The 15,940-nt window shown below is 39.8% G+C and overlaps 2 protein-coding genes across 7 annotated transcripts in view; one reads left to right on the top strand and one right to left on the bottom strand.

Annotated features, from left to right (window-relative positions):
- Nucleotides 1-827: 827 nt before the first annotated feature.
- tstd3 (thiosulfate sulfurtransferase like domain containing 3) lies at nt 828-6,456 on the bottom strand. Of its 2 annotated transcripts, none has more exons than XM_088409918.1 (5): nt 6,428-6,456; nt 5,304-5,416; nt 5,010-5,183; nt 4,137-4,296; nt 828-2,334 (listed from the first exon to the last, which is right to left on the bottom strand). In XM_088409918.1, exons 1-5 carry the CDS (start codon nt 6,451-6,453, stop codon nt 2,277-2,279), a joined length of 531 nt encoding a protein of 176 aa, XP_088266044.1. In that variant the 5' UTR covers nt 6,454-6,456; the 3' UTR covers nt 828-2,276. The 2 variants fall into 2 exon arrangements, with proteins under 2 accessions (XP_088266044.1, XP_088266046.1); XM_088409920.1 differs by lacking the exon at nt 6,428-6,456 and adding an exon at nt 5,528-6,191 and having other exon boundaries at nt 5,010-5,202.
- usp45 (ubiquitin specific peptidase 45) overlaps nt 5,597-15,940 on the top strand; it is a 40,504-nt gene continuing 30,160 nt past the window's right edge. For 2 of the 5 annotated variants that reach the window (XM_088409914.1, XM_088409913.1), the window contains exons 1-5: nt 5,599-6,120; nt 7,536-7,646; nt 13,149-13,318; nt 14,096-14,196; nt 14,442-14,542. In XM_088409914.1, coding sequence (XP_088266040.1) covers nt 7,544-7,646; nt 13,149-13,318; nt 14,096-14,196; nt 14,442-14,542 — 475 coding nt within the window. In that variant the 5' untranslated portion in view covers nt 5,599-6,120; nt 7,536-7,543. Of the gene's footprint in view, nt 6,121-7,535; nt 7,647-11,851; nt 12,881-13,148; nt 13,319-14,095; nt 14,197-14,441; nt 14,543-15,940 lie in introns of those variants that run through there. The other 3 variants (XM_088409915.1, XM_088409917.1, XM_088409916.1) reach the window with 3 other exon arrangements.

The following is a 15,940-nucleotide window of genomic DNA, read 5'->3' as shown; positions in this document are numbered from 1 at the left end:
ATTTTTAAACAGCAATAACTGGGAAAGTGACTCACCTTAAGCCTTCAAATTTTCTACTGTGTATATTTGTAACTAATAGCCTCCGGACGTGGAATGTCAGGGGGGTAGCTTAGGTATAACTAACCAGTACTATGGTACGTAATCAAAATGGTCCCAAAATTTGGGACTGTCAAACAAACACACACATTTAATGATTTAAGAAATCGATCTTTCAAAAAAGTAAGGTACCTGATACCTGCTGTCAAGGTTTTTTTCTTGAAATAGCTCTGATGTTGGGCGAAGCTTTGTTTGTTTCAATTTCTAAGCATCAATATGTGTGAAACTAATCATCAAAGATAAATCATATTTTGGCCAATCTTTAAACTGGCACCAGCGATAGAAGGCAGAAATGGTAGTCTTTTATCTGCCAAACCAAGTGTGCATCCACTCTTCATATTTGCTCTTTAATTTCAACACGTCAAATTTGGGGGAAGGTTTGAGTACCTACCATATCATGCTAGATGATATTTGAGCTACAAGCCTTAATTCCATATTGAGGGTTTTTTAAAGGTTTAAATACCTACCATACCAACTGATAGATGATATTCGAGCTACAAGCCTTACATTTCACATCCAGAGGTTATTAGAAGTTTAAGCACCTACCATACCACCGTTAGATGATATTTGAGCTACAAGCTTTATGTATCGTGTCTGAAGGTTATTGGTAAAAGATACACACTGTAGTAAATTCGATGGCTACAGGTGAGAGAGTTCTCTAGATATCGCAGTAAAAATGGCTTTTCAGAGTACGATGCCAAAACATGTCTATGAAATGGAACAACAGTGAGTGGTATTTTTCTGTTTATTGACTTTCCACTTGCTGTAGCAGTTAAGTTCACAGAAAACAAGGTCCTTGGTCAAACATTTACTGAATCAGGTGATACAGAAGTCTGCTGATAAGGAAGGATGGTGGTGGTGAACATAGAATCTCAAACACACACATCTCAGTTTGCAATGTGTGTCACCCGAGCCAATTCCAATATGTTTTTAAATAAAAAGTCAGTTAAATAAACAGTAGTGTAGAGGGACTAAAAAGACAAAGTACTTCTTTGTAAATCAACTTTAAGAATTCAGAGGTTTGCTAATATTGTAAGGAATGTTGAATTTTACAAGACAACATACCTAAATCACCTTGACATTCAGAATTATTGAAAATATTGAATCAAACAAGGATCCTTAATCTTTTCGACCTTGGGTCCCAGCTTTTCTTAAACTGAGTGGCTCGAGGACCATTTACACAGTAAATTATGTTTTGTTTTGACTTTTGTTATGTTAGTCTGTCTAATCACCTCAAGGTAACGCTCAAACCTCTCCACTAGGGGAACGCTTTCTTACACCAAAGTACTTTGAGAGCTGATAGTCATTGGCATGTTGGATTTTTTCTGAAGCTTTTGCCAAATATCTTTTCTCTCAAAAATTCAACATCCTTAACTGGATGCTTGGTTTCTATGTGGTGAAAAGTGGTTGAGATGTTTTTTTGGGATAGTGTTAATCCACACTTCTCACACTAAGACTCTGTTCTGCCTTTGCTTCAGTCACATTTAATGAAGTCGGGGCTGCAGCTGAGCAATAATTTGCCTTTTTAGTTTAGCATTGACCATGATTTCAATTTTTATTTATTAAATACTTATTATTCTAGCTGTTTTGTTTATTCTATTACACTTAAATACAGGTACTGTAAATAACAGTCTGATGCCTCATTGTCAAATAGTAGCAGAAAGGTGAATTTTAACAGAGGATCTACTTGACAACAGAAACTAACTTTAAATTATGTTGTTGCCCACTTGCTGGCGCTTGCAGCTCAAAGGACCATGGCCAAGAATCACTTCAATAACACTTCTGTTTAATATTGCATAGCACACTTTGTTTAAATACCTTGCATTAATGAAAGTCTAGGGTATGAATAATGTGAAATCATTGGCATCTTCTTTACATTACATAAACATACACGTAATCATGCTTAGCAGTCCTTAGTGTTACGGATAGCAAACAGCTCAACAAAAATTATAGATCAAACAAAGTGACAAATATTTCAAGTATTCTTGCTGTAGTAATTTGTAAGGTTAAAGGCAAACAATAATGTTTTGGGATTACCTGGTAAAATAAAAGTAATAATGAAAAAACAAAGTTGAATGGGAAAATTGTTTTGAAACACTCTTGTTACATTCAAATACAATACATATGTAATAAGAGCGATAGCAAAACCATGAAACACATTTTGAGATTCTGCCCAGCCTTCATTTTTGATGTTCATTTTTTGCCCAGTCTTGCCATCCACCTGGGTAGTGTTGAACACTGAAATAAATGATAGAATGAGTAAACTATAAGGAACAATGGTAAGTTATACATGCATGTTTCCTTTTTTTTTATTCAAGAAGGTAGTGACATTGTATTGGTATTTAAGAACAACTGATTGAATATGGGAACTGTGAGCATAGAATACAGAAGCCTAATTGACAAAAATTCTATCTGGCATTGTGTGTCGCTAATAGGCATGGGACGATTTCAGATTCTGACGGTATGATAACCCATCCATTCTTTCGCCTTATCCGGTCGGGTCGCAAGGGTAGCGGCTTGAGCAGGGAAGCCCAGACTTGCCTCTCCTCAGCCACTTCGTCCATCTCCTACGGGAAAATTCCCAGGCGTTCCCAGGCCAGCCGAGAGACATAGTCTCTCCAGTGTGTCATGGATTGTCCCCGGGGCCGACACACAGCTCGTGACCATATGTGAGGACAGGAACATAGATCAACCGGTAAATAGAGAGCTTCGCCTTTGGGCTCAGGTCTCTCTTTACCACGACAGACCAGTATAGAGTCCGCATTTCAGCAGACGGTGCACCCATCTGAATGTCGTGGTGGCATCACTCGGTGGTAGAGTGGTCGTCTCCCAGCCGAAAGGCTGTGGGTTTGATCCCCCGACCATCAAGACCATGTCTAAGTGTCCTTGAGCAAGACACTGAACCCCGAGTTGCTCCTGATGCTGCGTCATCAATAGGTAAATGACGAGTTAGTGTAAAGCGCTTTAAAATAGAAAAGCGCTATATACGTGAAAGTCCATTTACCATTTTGACACCCCATGATACTTGAACTCCTCCACTTGGGGCTGGAGCTTATTCCTGATCCGTAGAAGGCATTACACCCTTTTCCCACTGAGGACCATGAGCTCAGATTTGGAGGTCCTGATCCTCATCCCAGCCGCTTCACACTCGGCTGTGAAACGCTCAAGTGAGAGCTGGAAGCCTGAAGAAGCAACATCATCCGCAAATAAAAGATTCAATGCTGGGGCCCCCAGAGTAGACCCCCACAAAGCTTTGGCTGCGCCTAAAAATTCTAACCCTAACCCTAAGCCCTTGGCGGAGTCCAACCCCCACTAGAAACGGATTAAAATTACTGGCGACAATGCGGACCAAAACAATAACAATGGCGGTCGAGGGACTTAACAGCCCAGGGTAACCTTAGGCAAACATACCACAGTATTGTGGTATCGTAATAATAGCTCTAAAATAAATCATTTTAAAATCTTTGTTGCTAAATAGCCATTCTACATAAAAACGGTTTTATTTTTTAACAAAACATATAATACAGCATTTGTTTGTTGACACTTTGTTGAGCCACACTCAAGCAGCTCGGTGGCTCGCATCATACCTCGAGGAAAAGTGAAAGTAGCATTTGACAACATGTTAGCTACATTACCCGCAGTAGATAGCCACAGGAGCAAATGATATTGGTATTAAAGTCCACAAAGCAGGAAATGGACAAAGGGAGTGACTGCTACAGCAGAGGAAGGAAAGCTACAGAAAGCGATTGCCTGTTGAGGCATACATAAGAGGGGGAAAAAAAAACAAAAAACAAAACTAACTGAATGCTTTTAAAACCGTGACTTTTAAAACTAGAGTATTTGCCAAACTTGTTATCTGCTAATGCCGAGGCACTAATAATGCGTGTTTGCTGTATGTCACTTCTGTGACAGTTTAAATCAATAAGTCAAATTTTGCTTAATGCTTGTCGGAACTTCAACGTATTAGTCTCTTCAAATACTTTTTGTTCCTTTTTTTTTTTTTTTTTTAATACAGGAGTAGAAAGTTAGTTGAGTCTTACTCTTTGTATCCCAGTTCAGCAGCCACGTCAAGTGCACTCTTGCTTCTGATGCCTGCCAGGCAGGTGAACACGATGTGGTCTACCTTCTGGGGCATCGCACCACCATACTTCTCATTGAACTCTTCCGGACCTAGCTGTAGAGCGGTGTTCACTTGGCCCACTGCAAAAACACAAATATGCAAATGTTATTCTCAGTGATTTTCAATTGGTAGATTGAGACCCCCAAAGAGGGCTTGTGAACAAATTTGTGCTGATGATCAATTTTATATTGTACAGACTGAACTATAGTAAATGTGTCTGTGAGTTTTAATGGTGATTACTCATAGTTTTCAGAAATTTAGAAATACTGTACATTCATTTTTACTACAGTCAGCCAGCCTTTGGCCTGTATGCTACTTCCCGCCACCTAGTAACTTACATAAACTGCCGTTGTTGCCTCCAGCATCGTTCAAGTGCTAATACAGTCAAAGATCATTTCAAGGTACGGACAGCTGCATCTCATCGAAGCTGTAAGCGTCGATTAAAAAGTGTTGTTCCATTGCTGGGTGGCGTGTGCTTGCTGAAATAGCCAGTTGAGGGAGTCCATGTTTGGATAGCAAGCTGTGTGACAACCCTTGGAGGCTGTCTTTGCAAATTCACCACAAGCTTGTACAACCCTACTAAGGACTGATGCATAGATGAAATTTAAAAAAAAAAAAAAAGCATCACTGGATCTCCAGTGATGGGGCTGACATTACAGCTAGCCATGTGTAACCACGTTAGTTGCATCATTTTGAGATTGGTGGTGAGATACATGAAAGCATGCTAAATTTAGATATGTGGCAAAAAAGCACGCCTCTGAAACGAATCTATAAATCGGAACACCACACTTACATGGGACGTTAATTGAGCCGGGGATGGAACCGTATTCTCGAAGCTCCCATGGCTCTCTGACATCAATAACGACAGACTTGCCACCGACCAAGAGCTTCTTCAACTGTTCGTAAGTCACATCCGTGCTCGGGGGCACCGACCCGAATCTGCGGCAACCGAGCCACAAGTCTGGAGCTGAAGGACAACCAAACAACTTGCCACGTATTGGACATTTGTGAGACGAAATTCTCGGTTTTAATTAAACAGATTTGGTACAGAACAGAGTGAATTTTTGACAAACTAAATTTAACTCACTTGTGTAAAGCCGTGTGTTGACAAGTCCCGGCAGGGTAATTCGACTGCTCGAGACAAAGACACTATGAAGGACATCAGTGTCCCACGATAGTCGAAGGACAGCACGGGAAAACCTCAAACACATTCGGAGAGCCATAAGTTAGTAGTTTCTCTAGTAAGACAAATTCCTCTGCGAAAACTTATGAACACAACGCAACTACAGTTAAGAGCGCGATACCACTTACTGAGCATGCGCAGTTGACCATGATAGTAAGGGTCGCACAGGGGACCATAAAAGGCATAGCCTCCGTCTTGTTGAAGTTGAGGATGTTACAAATGGTTTAAAATGATTTGTAACGACTGTAAGAATGTAAATTAGTGGACAGTAAACGTGGGTTAATTTTGAAGGATTTAAATGCAGACTTTATTTAATATTACAAAATTATATAAATGAGTGACCTTATACCCTTTCCGCTCTTACTACAAAAACCCTTTCGCGTGTCAGTGAGTACCCAGTTTTCTGATGGTCCTGAATGCAATCTTACAGATTGTCATATTGCTTCCGAGTGCGTCATATGTTTATTTGGATTGCTAGTAGATGCTGCCAAACACTGCAATATTTAGTCAATGGTGACAGTAAATGTGTCTTAAAAGTTATTCCACGTGTTCGGCTTAAGTTGGCAATATCCGTGTTTGCAAGCGTACTGGTAGTAAACAGTTTTGTAAATTGTATTGTTAGGGGATAAAGCCTGTGGCTAACTAGCCTGTTTGCTAGCCTGCGAGTGTTTTAGCACACACTGGCAATCATTGGTACGAAAAATAAAATAAAAAATAAAAGGTGAGTACCTTATCATTTCCTTCTAAAGAATACAGAAGACCACAAATAAAGTGTCACTATTTAGCACCTGTTGAACCCGAATGTCAGTTGCCCTATATTTAATTCAACCTCTGCTAAATATCGCAACCGATAGTTTATGTTCCATGATTATTACTAAGAATTATTCAAATAGAATTAACTTGAACAGTTTCCCGATATCAACCGTTATCATGGAAAACAAGGGAGATTTCTTCTATTAGTTTGACTTAAATCTTGAATATTGAAGAGTCTTCGGAAATAGAATAAATCACTGGTGTCTATACTACACCTTGAGACGCATTTGTGGTCCGCCATCAATTCGTCAGCGGCCCGCCTACATATACTAAAAATGACATTTGGCACGGCACGCAGCGCTACTTTGAAAAAGTAAAATTGGAGGTCAAGTGGGTGACCTGAGTAGGCCCCTTCCCCTTCAGCTCTTCGTCATGGTTCAATTTATGAACACGAATGATCACCACATTAGTGTCCTAAAAACTTCACTTACCACAGTTTGACAGTCTTGATTTTGGTTCTGCTCATATAACAGCCTATATCGTTATATTTTTTCCCCCTGTAATATGTGCATATTAATTGCACTATGACAATTTATTTTATTTCATTATGTTGCTCCTGTCTTGCTCCTGTCATCAGAAGAGCACTTTAAGCCGTTTTTAATCTGCTTTAAACTTTAGGGTGAGAAATCAACATTGGAACACGGTTAAAAGCTCCAAAATCTTGACTTTTCATGCTCCTGCCTCTTTACGAGAAAGCTGGTATGACACTGTTTAAAAAAAATAAATAAATAAATAACACACCACCAAAACACCATCAAAAACTAGCTCGCTTTATTTCAGTTTGTTTAATTAATTAAAGTCAAAGCATTTCAATTCAACCACTATATATTTCAATTTTTCTGTATGAAGCACGTAAATGAAATAGGTTTAGGCACTTCTGGGTCTAATGGTTTAAATTGCACAAGCCCCCAAATGAAAAAAAAAAAACATTCAATGCAAAAATGCATTTAATAACTGAAGAGAATTTGCACTGTTTCATGTTGTATGGCATTCACGAGTTGTGCACATTTTTTTTTCTAACTACTTTTTTTTTCTAAATACTGTGGTTTTAATAGTAAATCACAGTGTTTCTTTTTCTCAAAAATCCAATTTCGGTCATAGCATATGCCAACAAACACTGACTGCTTTTCCACTTCCGTTCTGCTTGAAAATCATGATTTCAGTGGGAATGCACTTCTAACAATGGAAGCTTGTGAGAAAACAAAAGTCCTTTTTTAAAAAAAATACTTGATAATAATTATCATCCAGGCCTGATGGCAAGAGGAAAGAACAATTAAGAACACTGGTCATTTTGTATCATAATGCCAAAGTTTTAACCTGCAGAGCTCCAGATGCGTCTTAAGGACCCCCTGTCCTTGACCACCGCCAGCATGACTAAGCGGACAAATAAACCCAGAAAACCTCGCGATGAAGAATCGTCTGATGAAGTCAGTGGTAAGTCACTAGAGGAGAACATCTTATCGCATTTTTTTTTTGTATATACAGCAGTGTTTTTTAACCTTGTTGGAGGCACCGAACCCCACCAGTTTCATATGCTCATTCACCGTTTTATTTTCTTTAGTAGAAAATAAAACATGTTTTTTAAGACTTAGGGGTGGACCTCTGCGGCGGAGGCTCCACCAAACTCCTGAGACCGATTCACCGGGGTTCAATCGAACCCAGGTTAAGAATCACTGATATACAGTATTTTTAAAAATAAATACACATACACAAACGCATGTATGTGTATTTATATATATATATATATATATATATATATATATATATATACACACAGTGGGCCCCCGGGTTACGAACTTAATCCGTTCAGCGGCTACGCTCGTATCTCGAATTACTCGTATAGCGGGCAATCCAAACCCATGTTAATTCGTGAATGCGTGCAACGCGTGCAGAAGCCTTAGGTAAAATCATCACGCTGTATACATATATTAATATTGAGTGACATAATCTACTGTACAGTTGCGTTAAATAACAAATACAAAGGAATAATGACTTTTACCTTTGGAAAGACGTGACTTGGGCTGAGATAAGCAGAGATGAGCAGAGATGAATGCTCGAAGTCAATACGGTAAGTCAGATATGCTATTGGTCTTACAGTGTCATAGTAACTTTTTCAGTTAGGGTTTTCTCTACTTCCTTCCATCCCAACCAGCTGTGCCATCAAGCTAGATAAAGGCGTTCGGCCAATAGCATATCGGCACTTCTGTGATTGACGTGTGACGCCGGCCAATAGCATCTCCGTGAGTGAGACCGGGTGACCTTAATCGACCAATAGCATATTGGCGTCTCCTTGACTGACTGATAATTATTCGCACATAAATTTTTAAACGGTTGGAATGTATTGACATCTTATTGATTAAAACACATTTAAACCTGTGACGATTTTTTGTCCTGCAATCGGCACACTTAATTTCATGTCAGCTGTTTTTCCCGACGTGAATTGAGCTGGGTGGAGGCGGAGGGGAGGTTGTGTGTGTTGTATTAACTAGGCACCACACTTATAGCTTGTTCGAACGTCAGTTCACTGTTGGTTTCAACTCACAGAATTGCGACAATGGTGCTGTCCCAAAGCATGTCGGGAGGTCGCCGACTAACATGACATGCAGTTTTGTCAAGCAACCATTAAATAGCACTGTAATACCACCCGTAACAGGGAGCAGAGTTTAACGTCTTGAGTTAATACGGCAACGCAGATAGGCTATTGGTCTTACAGTGTTACAGTAACGCTTTCAGTCATGGTGCAAATCACGGAGATACTAAAACATCATCCTCTTATTTCTTCCTTTACCGCTGCTAGTAATTTTAGAAGCTATGTCTAACAGATAAAGTTTGCAAAGTCTTCAAAACATTCCGTTTTTCACTCATTTTCTCTACCTCCTTCCATCCTGTCCCATCAAGCTAGATAAAGGCGTTCGGCCAATAGCATATCGGCATTTCTGTGATTGACGTGTGACGCCGGCCAATAGCATCTCCGTGAGTGAGACTGGGTGACCTTAATCGACCAATAGCATATTGGCGTCTCCTTGACTGACTGATAATTATTCGCACATTATTTTTAAACGGAATGTATTGACAATTAATTAAAAAAAAACACACATTTAAACCAATGACAATTCTTTGTCCTGCAATCGGCACATTTAATTTCATGTCAGCTCTTTTTCCCTTTAGCTGTACAAACACTACACTTAAATGGTAATATATATTTAGACACCGTGAGTGAGACAGTCAGTGTGAGGTTGTAAGACCAATAGCGTTCACGTTACCGCCACAAGTATCTGTTAATGATTGTAGATGACGCAACTGCTGAATATGTTGACGCAGTTAGGCGAGAACATCTCTACATACTCAATGGCTGGTTTGTCGGAATGCTCGTAAGGCGAGAGGTTTGCTCGTAAGCGGAGGACAAAAAACTCCCTGATCCACGCACGTAAGGCGAATTGTTCGCAAATCAGGGTGTTCGTAAGCCGGGGGCTGACTGTATATATATATATATATATATATATTTTTTTTTTTTTTTAATACAGTGAACCCCCGGGTTACGGCGTCCTTAGCTTACGTTTTTTTCATGTTACGATGTGGAAAACTGAGGTTTTTTGTCCCCTCTTTAAGGCATTTATCCTGCTTTACGACGAACAACAACGGTCATGACATGTGGGATTGGTTGTGTTTGTTGTTTTGCCTCCCTCATGAGACGTTTTTAGGTAATTGCTCTTATTTTCTGTTGACGTCAAACTGCCTGCGCAGCAACACGTTACTACAATGCTGATCTGTTATTGGTCAGCGTGTCGACCCCCTAAGACAGTGGTCCCCAATCTTTTGATCACCGTGGCCCGGTCAACGCCTTAAATTTAGACTACGGAGGGGGGGGGGGTATTGGTGGTGGTGGGGGGCTTTCTGTCGCTGTTGTACTTTTCGTCCACTTTTTTTTTTTAAATCGCACGAGGGGAGGGGAGGGGTGTGCCGCGAGCTTGCTGTGCACTTTACGGTAGATCCGGGAAGTCGAGCATTGCTGAGAACTTTCACTTTTCTGGGATGTGACAGAGCCATTATTTTCACCGACATCACCTTTATTCTTTGCGGCAATACTCGCCTGCCAAAAAATAAAAGTTTCAATGTCGCGATCAAGTGGCCGAGACCGTGCTAAATATGGTGCTGACAATGCTGCGCTATCGTTAGCTTAGCACAGTAACTACGGTTCAACAGCTGTTAAGTGAAGCAAACGTTGCACATACCAGTTGTCCCAAGTTCTCGCTTCCGCCTTTCGACAAGCCAGGTGAGGGCTCTTGCTTGGCTCTGTTTCGTATTGAAAGCTCAGCTGGCCGTGTTGCATCGCTCCTAGTGACCTTAGAGCGGCCGCCATGATTATCTCCTGCCCCCTGCGTGAGCCACTGAATGTTCCCGAAGTTGATTGCCTGTGGCGACTCGAAAAATAACTTTACGCGAAAGGCGACATTTTGCTTCTCGTGACCGCGCGCGGCCATTTGCCTCCATCGCGTCACCTGACGTGCATTCGCGCCCAGTCACGTGAACTCCATCGACTACAATACAAAACACTCCACTTGTTCGACTCGTTCGCCCGGTTTACGCGTACCATTAAACTAAATCATCTCCAAAAAATTATTTCGGGTGCAGCCCACGCGGCCCGGTACCAGTTGATCCACGGACCGGTACCGGTCCGCGGACCGGGGGTTGGGGACCACTGCCCTAAGATACTGGTCTATTGGTCGGCGCACAGGGTCACAAAGTGGTTGCTTAAAGACTTGATCTCGTGAGAGTGTGCTCTCAATATCATATTTATTATGCATATAGTGCTTAATTCAAACTTGAATTGGTTATCCAAGAGTCCCTAGATTGCTAGTGATGTTTTTTTATACTATTTTGATACCAATTTTTGGGGTTTTACATGCATTAGCTACTTAACATTGGTTTGGATTGCCCGCCATACGGCAAATTCGTGTCACAATCCCAATCGTGGAACGGATTAATCTTGTATACAGAATATATATATATATATATATATATATATATATATATATATATATATATATATATATATATATATATATATATATATATATATATATACAGTGGGCCCCCGGGTTACGAACTTAATCCGTTCAGCGGCTACGCTCTCGTATAGAATTGCTCGTATAGCGGGCAATCCAAACCCATGTTAATTCGTGAATGCGTGCAACACGCGCCGAAGCCTTAGGTAAAAACGACACACTGTATACATATATTAAAATCGAGTGACATAATCTGCTGTACACTTACATTACATAATAATTACAATGGATTAATAGCTTTTACCTTTAAAACGACGAGACTTGAGCTGGGTGTAAGCAGAGGGGGACAGAGCTCTACGCTCTAAATCAACACGGCGATAGAAATGCTATTGCTCTTACAGTGTTACAGTAACTCTTTCAGTCAGGGTGCAAATCACGCAGATACTAAAACATCATCCTCTTATTTCTTTCTTTACCGCTGCTAGTAATTTTAGAAGCTATGTCTAACAGATAAAGTTTGCAAAGTCTTCACAACATTCCGTTTTTCACTAATTTTCTCTCCTTACTTCCATCCTGTCCCATCAAACTAGATAAAGGCGTTCGGCCAATAGCATATCGGCATTTCTGTGATTGACGTGTAACGCCGGCCAATAGCATCTCCGTGAGTGAGACCGGGTGACCTTAATCGACCAATAGCATATTCGCATCTCCGTGACTGACTGATAATTATTCGCACTTTTTTTTTTAAACGGTTGGAATGTATTGACAATTAATTTAAAAAAAACCACACATTTAAACCAATGACAATTCTTTGTCCTGCAATCGGCACATTTAATTTCATGTCAGCTGTTTTTCCCTTTAGCTGTACAAACACTACACTTAAATGGTAATGTATTTAGACACCGTGAGTGAGACAGTCAGTGTGACGTTGTAAGAGCAATAGCGTTCACGTCACTGCCCCAAGCATCTACTGATGATTAATGCTGTCGCTACTGTTGATTTAACTGACGCAATTAGACGAGAACATATCTATATACTCAATGGCCGGCATGAGAATAGCATGAGAATAACACAGAATAACAATAGAATGGCATGCCTTTATTGTTGTTCTACACAGGAGTCGAACAAAATTGGGAGTGCTGCTTCGATAGATGCATGGTATTAATATAAACAAATATAATAAATAATATTTAAATGAACAATAAATAGAATACAATAAAAAAAGAAAAGAGCTAGTAGATTTCGGTGTAGAGGTGGTACGAAAGTATTCAGGAAGTGTGAACGTACCCCTCAAAAGCCATTTTCATGCTCGAGCGGGTGCTGAGAGCCCAGAATAAGCAAAGAATCATTATATCCTTCATCCATTCATTTTCTATAGCCGCCTATCCTCTCAAGGGTCGATGGCTTGCTGGTGCCTACCCCTGTCATCTTCGGGCAGTAGGCATGGGACACCCTATACTGTATGCCAGCCAGTCGCAGGGCATACAGAGACAAACAACCATTCATGCTCACAGTGACACCTCGGGGTAATTTGGAATGTCCAATATACCTACCATGCATGTTTTTGGAATGTGGGCGGAGACCGACAGGATTGCCTGAAGAAGACCCGCACGAGCATGGGGAGAACATGCAAACTCCACGCAGGAAGGCCAGGACAAATTGGTAATGAACTTAGGACCCATCAACTGTGAGTCAGGCGTGCTAACCAGTCTGCCACCGTGCCGCCCCTTGCATCAATGAAGGAAAATAACACTTTGGGAACATTTAAGATGAGTAATTAAAATTGTAATATGTTGAAAAGTTCTAAAAAGTTTCATTTCTATGATGCGGTTTTTTAAAAAACTTTTGTACTACTGTAGATGTGCTAGATGATTTTGAGTAAACATTTTTTCTTTGTTTTGTAAACTTTGTTTTTACTTTTCTTAAACAGGGTTGACTTGCCAGCATGTCACAAAAGCTGTGGACTTGAGCTCGGTGAAGAAATCTGTATTGTCAAGCTTGTGGTTGGTGTGTTCTGACTGCCTGAAAGAAAGAGCCATGATTAACAGTGAACCAGCAGCAACTCACGACATCTTAGTTTGCCTCAAGTGTGGTTTTCAAGTAAGACTTCTTTAAGAAACACACTGGAGACATCAGTGACATCAGACATCAGCAGTAAAGCCGATTTCTACACTTGCTACATACACACTGCAGGTTTGGTGCCCAAATCTGATGTTTTTATTTCTTTATACACCGGATTATAAGGCGCACCCTCAATTAATGACGTATTTTAAAACTTTTTCAATCACAATATAGTAATACTCAAAATAATAACAATAACTCAAATAATAACTCTAAACTCTCAATAGCATAATAACTCAATGTCAATATGACCAACCTTGTTCAACTGTAAACACACAAAAGAAACAGGGAAAACTTACTTTATCAGTTCATTCCCCATCTACGAATCACAATATTGATCGATATATAAGGTGCACCTAATTATAAGGCGCACCATCAGCTTTTTTAAAAAAGTAAGGCTTTTGAATTATGTCATTTTATGTTCATGATAGTCTATTTCCCCCTTAATAGCCTTGTTCAGTTTCCTCAGTCTCGCTTGCTGGTTTTCGAAAGCCAAAAATCTCCCAGACAGCCGACTTTGTTTGTTTAGACAGGTGGAAAAGTTTGATTGGTTTGCCTTCTTCACCCTCACTTTGCAGGCTGCATTTGCCTCGTGTGATACAATTTTTTACCAACGCCCCGACATAAAAAATTTCCGTCCTAGGGCACCTTAAATTGAAATTATGCGTCCCACCATAAATCATGCGTCAGAGATGCAGGGACGCGGGGACTCCTAGGCAAACAAGAGCACTGACCATGCAATGCATAATTTTACAGGGCTGTAACCACTCAGGAATTGAACATGCTGTCAAACACCACCAAGCATTCAATCCTGGATTGCATTGCATCACCATAAGATTGAGCACGTGGAAAGCCTGGTGAGAAACCTTCCAATTAGAAATTTGTTTGAAACATGACAAAACATGCAAATTGTGATTTTTAAAATATCTGTCATTCATGTTTTGTTTTTGTAATGTCTTTCTTTTAGGAGGTTAGGTCTGTTTATACTTTTGTTAGATAATGATAATAATTGATTTTGAGAAAACTAAGTGTATTTGAATTAAATTTTGAATTTTACAATTGCCCCACCAGTACCTTTTCTGTTTGACCACTTTTTTAACAGGTGTTTCGAATGTAATGAGGAGCTCTTCATTCACTGTAACAAAAAAGCCTTGGCACAGACATTGGATTTTTTGCAGAAGCACTCTGTCAAGGCAACATCAGGTAAGACTTTGTCTCAAAGTCCTGAACCTCAATAATTACAACCTTGTTGCAATGTCGTCAATGCTACTCGGTTGCATTTATTCAACAATTCCACTCAAATATGGCACTAATTTTCTAAATTTGTCTAAAGGACTTTTAAAAAACAATATTCACAATCAAATACAGTGATTATGTATTACCAACATTTAGCTTTCTATATTTTTGTATTATCAGATTGTATCATAATGCATAACAGATTTTCAGAGTTGACGAACAACAATAATTACCATAATGGTTCTTATAGTACATCATTGTGTCATTGTTTTTGCAATTTAGGCACAAAAAAAAGTTTGAAAAATATCTACATGTACTACTATTTCGGCAAGGCTCATAAGACTTCACTGCAGTTTTTTTGATCTGTCTTGTGGTTATGATTGTCTGTATGTAGTCATCAATTTAACTTACTTGCAATAACAGTGTGTGCATTCTGTGCACAGTGGTTTTTCTTGAAGCGATGTTGTTTTTGCTAACTTTTCAGACAAGTGTTTATGGGGTCACGTCTGTCACTAGCAACATTTAGCTGCTGCTCTGTCTATAATGCTGACAATGCATTTCCACATTCAATCCTTCATGAAGGACACTACACATCCCCACTTACTTTACAGTTTCAGTAGGGCAATGGAGGGTTGCACACTAAATTGTTCTACTGTAGTTTGAGGTCGAAGTAAATTGACACAAATACGCTCACACATTGAGGAGACTACTGCAGCTGACTGCTTTATTGTGGAAGTTCATATATGGGCACACTTTACAGCGTCTGCTCTTTTGTTCCTTCATTTTTTGTCTGGCATGATTAACGTTACATGGGTGCTTAGCAGCATTGTCGTCCGCTGAGCGGAGAGTGTTTACGCAGGAATGAGTTTGCATGTGTTGAATGAAACATGTTCATGTGGTCTCTTGCATTGGCGTCATAGTTTATAATATTCTACGAGGTTTTAGAGCAGTTTTGCCCCGATTATCGGATCACTGGGTTCCCATTAAATTTTGAACATGTCTAGAACTTCCTTGCAACAAGAAAAACAGTCTGCAAATAAAACTGTTTGCAAACATTTCTGCAGCATTTAAGAAACCTCAACAAACACCAACCTTCGCTACCTTTGCAAGGATTCTCTGCTTGCGATAGCATAACTGCTTGTTTCTTTTGATCATTTTCATAAGACAAGAAAGCAGTTTGGGAAAAGTAAAACTGCCTTTATCATTGCAACATTTTGCAACTTGAACGAACACTGACAAAAAACACAAAAATATTTGCTATGTTTGAAAGCATTCACAATAATTAGCCACTCTCTTTGAAAATCGTTAATTAGTAATCTCATATTTACTGACTTTTAATACACTTTACAAGAGCAGGGCTTTTGG

The sequence above is a fragment of the Hippichthys cyanospilos genome, chromosome 3 (assembly GCF_059441005.1).
Source record: "Hippichthys cyanospilos isolate Australia breed blue-spotted pipefish chromosome 3, RoL_Hcya_1.0, whole genome shotgun sequence".
Taxonomy (NCBI): Eukaryota; Metazoa; Chordata; class Actinopteri; order Syngnathiformes; family Syngnathidae; genus Hippichthys; species Hippichthys cyanospilos.
The sequence above is the reverse complement of the archived record's forward strand: the minus strand, read 5'-3'. Positions and strand labels throughout refer to the sequence as shown.

Coding starts and splice junctions, on each gene's coding strand:
- tstd3 (XM_088409918.1), bottom strand. CDS start 6,453: ATGGCGGACCACAAATGCGTCTCAAG. Junction 5,184..5,303: donor CAACACACGGCTTTACACAA/GTGAGTTAAATT, acceptor GTTGTCCTTCAG/CTCCAGACTTGTGGCTCGGT. Junction 2,335..4,136: donor GCTGAACTGGGATACAAAGA/GTAAGACTCAAC, acceptor CATTTATTTCAG/TGTTCAACACTACCCAGGTG.